This window comes from Vicia villosa, linkage group LG3, assembly GCF_029867415.1.
Source record: "Vicia villosa cultivar HV-30 ecotype Madison, WI linkage group LG3, Vvil1.0, whole genome shotgun sequence".
NCBI classification, from domain to species: Eukaryota; Viridiplantae; Streptophyta; class Magnoliopsida; order Fabales; family Fabaceae; genus Vicia; species Vicia villosa.
Genome location: NC_081182.1, coordinates 1982457 through 1990833, shown reverse-complemented (window position 1 = coordinate 1990833; position 8377 = coordinate 1982457). Strand labels below are relative to the sequence as shown.

At 33.1% G+C, this 8377-nt stretch overlaps 1 protein-coding gene across 3 annotated transcripts; it reads right to left on the bottom strand.

Moving 5' to 3' along the window:
• Positions 1-345: 345 nt before the first annotated feature.
• LOC131660040 (transcription factor MYB3R-1-like) lies at positions 346-7036 on the bottom strand. 3 transcript variants are annotated; one of them, XM_058929160.1, is made up of 12 exons: positions 6941-7036; positions 6261-6425; positions 5080-5134; positions 4712-4769; positions 3930-4024; positions 3681-3784; positions 3365-3493; positions 1693-3181; positions 1295-1566; positions 1071-1185; positions 764-985; positions 346-672 (listed from the first exon to the last, which is right to left on the bottom strand). In XM_058929160.1, exons 2-12 carry the CDS (start codon positions 6323-6325, stop codon positions 556-558), a joined length of 2721 nt encoding a protein of 906 aa, XP_058785143.1. In that variant the 5' UTR covers positions 6326-6425; positions 6941-7036; the 3' UTR covers positions 346-555. The 3 variants fall into 3 exon arrangements, with proteins under 3 accessions (XP_058785143.1, XP_058785141.1, XP_058785142.1); XM_058929158.1 differs by having other exon boundaries at positions 347-672; positions 1295-1575; XM_058929159.1 differs by having other exon boundaries at positions 347-672; positions 1295-1575; positions 6845-6982.
• Between the last annotated feature and the right edge of the window lie 1341 nt (positions 7037-8377).

The following is an 8377-nucleotide window of genomic DNA, read 5'->3' as shown; positions in this document are numbered from 1 at the left end:
ATGATTTTAAATTTCATGTGGAGTCAAATTTAGAATTCCTTTCATACTATATTCATGATACTTGTTTAAATCTACCAAAGTTAGACCATCAAGTTTATTTGAATGGTTAAACAATATGCTAGGAAAATTGTGAACAAGTTTGAAGAGTTAGTCACTAAACTAAAGGATGACTCTATGAACACTAGTATTCTTTTTGGTGATGACTATGAACACCAATATTGTGTGTAAAAGGATAGTTTTTTCAGTGGAGCTATAATTCTTTGTTTCTCACTATCTCATGTTTAGCTTTCTTTCCTCAACTTTTCTACTTTCCAAATAGACCAGGAAATTAAGTCATCAAAACTTTAACGGATTTTGTTTTTGTGCCGTTCAATTACAGATTCAAGTCTTGTCACTAAAAGTATAAGCTAAACAACAAATTAATAATAACAATAACAATCTCTTTCTTAAGGTATAATAGTAATCTTATAAATAAATGACAATTTATATTTATAAAGTATACTCAAACAGACATATGAGTATACAGCAAAACAGAGATCCACATTCGCTATATATTTATCTACAGCCCTTCAACAAATACGAAGGACTTGAAATGCTCATAACTGAGGACTTGCCCTTATCACCCCTCTCTGGAGATCCACATTCACTGAAGTCAAGTATGCGTCGTTCCACCTGGAAACAAATTTATAGTTAACTAAAAAGTTCATGAGATTGAAATTGTGGAAAATATAAGGAAAACTAGCATTGGTAAGTCCAGTTTTACCAAAGCATTTGAAGCCGAGTTAGACTGGTTCCCAGGTTGATTATGAGGATCCTTGTTTTCTTGGTTGTCTTCAAATGCATCTTTTGGTAGTGCCTTAGGAGTTTCATTTTCCAAAATCTCTAGAGCATCGGCATATTGAGCAGCAGTGTGTTCACCAATCTGTTTCATCCATCCCATTGCATCATAGCTTTTATCGCCCGGGCTAAAGAAACATCCATAGTCCTGTAAACATGCTCACTTTTTTAAATGAGAAAGAAACTAATACTTCAGAAATACGGTAGAGTAAACTCGACATAATATACAGAACCTCAATTGTAATTTCAGTATCAAGCCTGGGGCTAGTCAAAAAAGTGCTGAAGAACAGGGGAGATTTCCATGCCGAAGGTGATTCAAAGCTTTTCCTATAAGGTGTTCCGCCAAAACTGAAATCAAACAAGAAGTTGTTCAAAAACAATGTGATCCGATGCGATCCATCAAACAAGAAGTTAGCAAAAATGTAGCTAACAATATAATCAATTTAAATAATATTACATGTTATTTCTTTCAAAACCACCATTGTTTCCGGTTTGATCGCCCATATTCTCTCCTGGTCCTGGTGATGAACAGACGGATTGTACACAAGTAACAGAAACTGAGAGTCTTTCGTGCTCCTTTAATCGAACACAAGGAGAATTAAGTCTTGAAGCTGGCTTTTTATGACTTCTAGCACTTAAACTAAGAACTATATCTGATTTCAAACCAATTTGACTAGGAGAATACAACGACGGATCATTCATATCATGTTCAACCAAAACTCCAGAAGGCTGTTGCACCTGACCAATAAAATGTTAAATATTTACAAACACTGGACTGCAACTGACTACAATAGAAAAATAAGATTTGGAGGGAAATAACAAGTTAGTATCTACATATAGTAATAGTATACTTACAATTTCGGCAGCAGGATCAATATCATTCTTCATCTTAGCATCGGCATCGAGAGGAGACTGCTCAATCTTGTTCTGAGAGTTACTTTTCTCCTCTACCTTAAAAGCTGGTCTACAATTTTCTTTATCGTCTTCAATACCTTGAGCCTCATTATCATCAAACATGACATCTAAACGAGAGAAGTTTGTAATCAAAGTTGATGTCAAGTCAATCTCATGTTTCTTCTCCATTCTTCTATCTGATAGTGGAGATAAAAGGTCTCGATTTCGTTTCTTCTTCTTCATTATGGATGGCGTACTTGTAAAAGTTTTAGCAGCACTTTTTAATAAAGCCTTTGGACTATCAATTCGAGAAGGTGAGTCCCACAATCTGAAAGGAGTAAGACAGTTCATAGAAGACATCATAAACTGTCGGATACCTAAGGGACTGAATTCTTGCTGCATGTCGCCAGACTGTATAAGATCACAGCTCATGAAAGGTATATCCAAACTTGGAAAACGAGGTGGTTCATAACATAGTGTTCCTCCTGCTTCCTCCTGTTTTATATGTCCCTTCGGTTTTTCATCAATTGGATAGCAATTTTGCATAGTATCTGATCCACATCCAGAACTATTTACAGGGACCAATTTTAAGTTTTCATCTTCTCCAACATCTTCATACCTATTGTTATCATTGGCATAAATCAAGCCATCTTGTTCTCTCGAGACACAATGTAGATCATCAGAGCTTACCAATGGATTGGCTTCGGCTGCATACATCACCATTCTACCACAAGATGGTAAAGGTGACTGACAAAGAGATGAAGTGCGTCTAGACAAGTCAATATTATTTACTCCTGAGGAAAAGCATTCTTCACTCATTGCCTCTGAAAATAGGAACCTACATTCATCATCAGTTACCAACATGTTTTGTTCTCCTTCGGCATTGTCCATAGATGAAGGCTGATATTCATATGGAACAATCATCATGTTATGACTTTCACTGGGAGCTAAAGAATCATTTTGCAACTGTGATGATTCCTGCCCAAAGTCAAGCGAGGAAATGTTGGGCAAAGCATGTAAATTAAATTGGTAATCCACGTTAGCAGAAGAACTTCCGGGTTGGTTTGAATATTTCTGCTCAAATGGTTCTTGGCAAGTAACATCATCCAGAGACAAGTAATATGGCTCTGAACAAGATGCTTGATTAGATTCTTCATTGGCCCTGTACTCTTCTCCATTTTGCATAACAATTCTCAACTCTCTGCCAGACGGAAAGTTGTCAGCATTAGCCGACTCCTGGCTACACAGTGAAACTTCCTCACCGTCAGTCCCCCTAGGACCGATATCATCTACACTAAACTGCAACCTTGCACAGGATGAATCAATAGGTTGATTTGGATTTCCAACAAGTTGTACATTTTGAAACTGAGCAAGCAAGCCCGACGCTAAGTAAGAATCCAATTTCTTTTTGACAGAACTATTCCAATGGTTCTTTATCGCATTGTCTGTCCTGTTTTCCACAAGAAAAATCACAACTGTAAATGCTTACTGATAAACAGAAATAAAAATATGCATCCAGATCTCTATTCAAAACATAAATAAGAAACTGTGACTGCAAAATGAAGTGAAAGCATGGTTGCATGCACTTTTCAACCCTCTTATTAAATTAAATAGGAATTTAACGTGTATTTACCTTCCAGGCAAAAACTTAGATAATTCTGCCCATCTATTCCCATAAATCTGATGAGCATGTATTAGAGCCAATTCTTCTTCCTGCGTCCATGCTTCCTTATTTATAGAAGGATTAAGATGATTATGCCACCTAATAATTTTTCATTAGTTATTGATGAGAATGAGAATTGGCTACTACTGCCCGGAAATATTTAATTTATATATAGGGCAATAAGGAAAAGATAATCAGAATAAATACAGTGTACTAGTTTATTGATTTCAGACAAGAAATATGTTAATCACACAGACTTGAATTAGTAGAAATCCAATAGTCATACCTTTCTCGACATTGCTTACCAATGCGTCCAGGTAAATGTTGTGCTATAGTAGACCACTTTTTAGGCCCATATTTGTTTACCAAATCCACGATAGTTTCATCTTCCTGTTTGTTTGCATTCAGATCAGTAGGAAAGTTAATAACAGATATCTAAACAGAAAAATGAATAGACTAGAATAGAATACTAGATCTGAACCAACAAAAAATTGTCAAGTATAGTCAACGCCGGGAAGAAATATGAAGAGATTACCTCTTTAGACCAAGGACCTTTGATAAGTTCTGGATTTAAGACTTTTTGCCACCTATGCAAGCATTGTACATCAGTCCTATCCTTGAAACACTCCGCTACAAACACATTGGACAATCGTTACAAGTCACATAAAATATTGCATAATATGCTAGAGAGATTAGGTGTAAAAACTATTAAAAAATGATAAATCAGTGAAATTCCAAAGGTACAGGTAGATTTCTCACTTTTTTATTGTAAACCTCCTCAGTTAAGCCTTTAAAGGTCCAGATGAAGAAACTCATATAACTTAATAAGAATAAGAAATTGACACTACCAATGCTCACTAAAGACTTACACGGCTATATGCTATAAGAAGTATATTGTGAAATTAAATTATGATGAGCAACATTTACATGATGTACTCCATGCTACCAAAACCTAACCTATTTTTTTCCAATTCTTTAGTGTACACTCCGCTAAAGACACATTGGACAATCGTTACAAGTAACATAAAATATTGCATAATATGCTAGAGAGATTAGGTGTAAAAACTATTAAAAAATGATAAATCAGTGAAATGCCAAAGGTACAGGTAGATTTCTCACTTTTTTACTGTAAACCTCCTCAGTTAAGCCTTTAAAGGTCCAAATGAAGAAACTCGTATAGCTTAATAAGAATAAGAAATTGACACTACCAATGCTCACTAAAGACTTACACGGCTATATGCTATAAGAAGTATATTGTGAAATTAAATTATGATGAGCAACATGTACATGATGTACTCCATGCTACCAAAACCTAACCTATTTTTTTCCAATTCTTTCCTTTAAAACGCTCAACAGCCTTCCGCAAAATTTCGTCCTGCAGAAACAGAATTCATGCATGTCACTTGGTCATACAATACTTTTTCAGATCTGAAGATATTGAACGAAAAACTACATCGAAACTTCTAAATGTACATATATGTCAAAAATACAATGAGTGACAATACATTATTTAGCCATTTATGGTCTTCAAAAAGCCTACAAAATAACTATAATAATTGAAAGTGATAAAAATAATTCAAAAAGTTCAACAGATGCTTAGTTTCACAGAAGAAGTCTTCTAACAATGCAAAGTAATATTGCCAAACTTAAGAAAGATGTAATATGTTCAAGTATTAAAAATTTACCTCCTCAGCTGTCCAATTTCCTTTAGTGGATCGCCTTGTAGGGCCAGTAGTCCTCCTGCAAGTACATGCTTTATTATAAGAGAAAACTCAATTCACCACTTATTATAAATAAAGACTTATTATGGATTACACAAAAAAAAAATCAAAAGGAAAAAATGTATTTTGCCTCTTGCATTAAAGTTTTCATAAATTTCAATTTTGCTTGGCGGATGCTCAATCTCATTATAGTAGCTAATAAGCAAAGGTAACACCATGAATATTAAAAGGCTAAAGTGGATACACCACGCCGAAGTTGAGAAAATTGAGAAAGTGCCCCATTTGGGCTTGCCATGTGCAATTTCATACGCTGGTGTTAGACCCACAATGAGGCCGCCAATTGGAAGTGTTCGAGTAAAGAAAATTCAATAGTGTACAAGCGAAAGGAGCATCTATTAGAGTTTGGTTGAACAAATTAAATCAGAAGCAATGTGGAAGTGGTGGAGGAATAAAACTCAATAGTATACATGCAAACGGTGCACCTATTAGAGTTTGGTTGAACAAATAACCTCAGTCACAATGTGTAATGTTACCACACTTCAGCAAACCGCTTTTCAACAAGCTTCTAAGGCATCAGGATGTGCTTATTATCTACTTGGATTTCCGTTCTTTGTACTCTCAAGTTTTCAATTTGGAAGTTCACAAAATTATAAAATATGGTTTCTAAATCAAAAAAAAAAAAAAGACCTACTAGCAATTGTTTAAATTTGAGAACTAATTAGGATGAAACTAAGAGTAAAGGTGACACACGTCTAAAATTTAGGAAAATTGTGATGAAAGATAAACTATAATATGGAAAACAAAGATCCACTCCTTGCCCTTGGTAATGAATCATTTCACTCCCAAAAGAAGGCCAATTAAAGCCCCAAACATAAACATGCATATTGTTAGAGGCATCAATATTTACCTTATCTGCGAGGTTAAATTTTACCTATGAAACATACACAAACGCGTCGACACCAGTAGTTATTTGAATAAATTGAATGTAATATAAGTGTCGGTGTCGTGTCGAGATATTGATGTCCGACAGGACACAGCCACACATTTTTTCAGAGGTGTCAGTGCTACCGAAAATTTTACTCAAATGGAAGCAACAAATGCATATCAAGCTATAGTAAAACAAAAGACGAATCATAAAGAAATACCCATGCAATGGTCTAATTTTCTGTACAGTATCAGATGGACCAGAAATCGACCTCTCACTTCCCATTGTATACCACAACTCGAATCAAACTGCAATTATCTTCACAATTTGTCCTCCAAATCATTATAATCCCTAATCCACACTTAGGAAATCGCAACAAAAACTTCTGCAAACAAACAAACACACAAATCAATATAAATTGAATTCAAATTTTAAAAACAAAATAAATCGCAGCCATAGCAAAATCAATAATTAAGTAAATCGATATTTCAAATTTTCAAAAAAAAACTGGGGAAAAGCACCGTCTATAATGATTATTACTTTGATTTCAAAAAAATAAAATAATCTACAGCACAAATAAAAAAGAGCATTAAAAAAATCAACATACTCGATCCTTTCAAAATCAAACAATTAAAGTATGAAAAAGAAAAAGAGTTCATGAATTCAAATTCAAATTAAAGAAGTTACAAAACTCAGATTTCAATGAATATTCAAATTTCTAAAAATCAGAATCGGCATTAACAAATCATGAATGCATGAATGCGAGATCGATGAATAAAATCAGTGTAGAAATCAAAATGAAACCGTTAGATTGAGCTTCAGGAAATTGAAACGGTGAGAAAATGCAGATCCAAATGAAGAGATATTGAAGAAGATCTAGAAGTGAAAATCAACACTCACTGCAACAGGAGTTGGTTGAAGGAAGATGAAAGAGTTTCGGTGAGAGAGAGAGAGAGAGAAAGTGTTGATGGAAATGGTCCTCTCTCTATATTCAAAATTATAGAGGCGGAATCATCAAATACGAATAATTTTTTTTATAAATTTTTTTTTTTTTTTTAAATATACATCTTTGGAAAATGGACGGCTATGATTAGAAACGTCCGAATCAAGGTTCACGTTATGATCATTGCCTTGCATTTTTTCAAAAAGTGCAACGGCCATATTTTATTTTATTTTCTTTTTACAATTAATTCTTTTTATTTCAGGTCGCTTTCTGCTTTTTATTTTTTCAAATTTTCTCCAATGATTTTTTTCTAAATTAATTAGTGTAAATTTATTTTACAGATGTATTGCGAATAAATTCTGCAGAAACGATAAATAGCACCGCATCATTTTTATCTTATCAAACGCAAGAAAATATATCTTACGTAAATACAAAAAGTATGAAAATTTGAAGAATAATATAATAGTGAAAAATGTATATATAAAAAGGTTTGGATGAGATAGATGAACAGACTTTAAAAGATTTAATGCAATTAAAGGTACAACATTTTTTTAATGCTCTTAATAACTAGATTTTGTTGACTAAGATTGCCAACGATACAATACAACCACCGATAGATCAATTATTTAAAATAAAATTTGCCAATAAATCATGTAAATATTGAAGAATTTGTCTAGTTTTTTTTTCTTCTTTACATTGTCAATAATTACTTTGTTATAAATTAACAGCGATTTCTTTTATAGAAAGAATTAAGCCTAAATATCAGTATAAATATATTGTGAGATTTTTAGGCGTGTTTATTGGTTCGGTCAAATCTAAATCAATTTAAAATCTAAATTAAATCATAATGTTTGGATCAGACATATTTTTAGTTTGGAAAAAATTGAACCAAGCCAATAAAATTTACTGTTGATTGGTTCGAGTAACAGAATTCTAAAACTCTACCCGCAAATCTCTCTACCAAAACCAACCATAATTAATTTATATAGTTTATATCATTATTATCATAGAAAATATTATAGAGAAAAATATTAAACGTCATTTGTACACTCATAACCTATATCGAGAAACGAAAAATTAGTGATTTTATATATTATGGAAAATAAATTGCTGTAAATTAGATATATTTTGAAAATGTTTTTGTACATTTGTCTAATGTATTCGATCAATCTAACCAAAACCAATATGTTGTTTTTTGATTTAGTTTGGTTTGGACTTTATCACAAAAATGTGCAAATCCAATCCAAACCAAATTCATATATTTTTTTACCAAAACATCGGATTATCTAAAAATCGAACCAAATCGACTCGTGGACACTGTTATTGCGAATTGCGATTATTCAAATTCAATTAGTTTTTCCCCTTTAATAAGTTGGTTCTAAAACTAAAATATT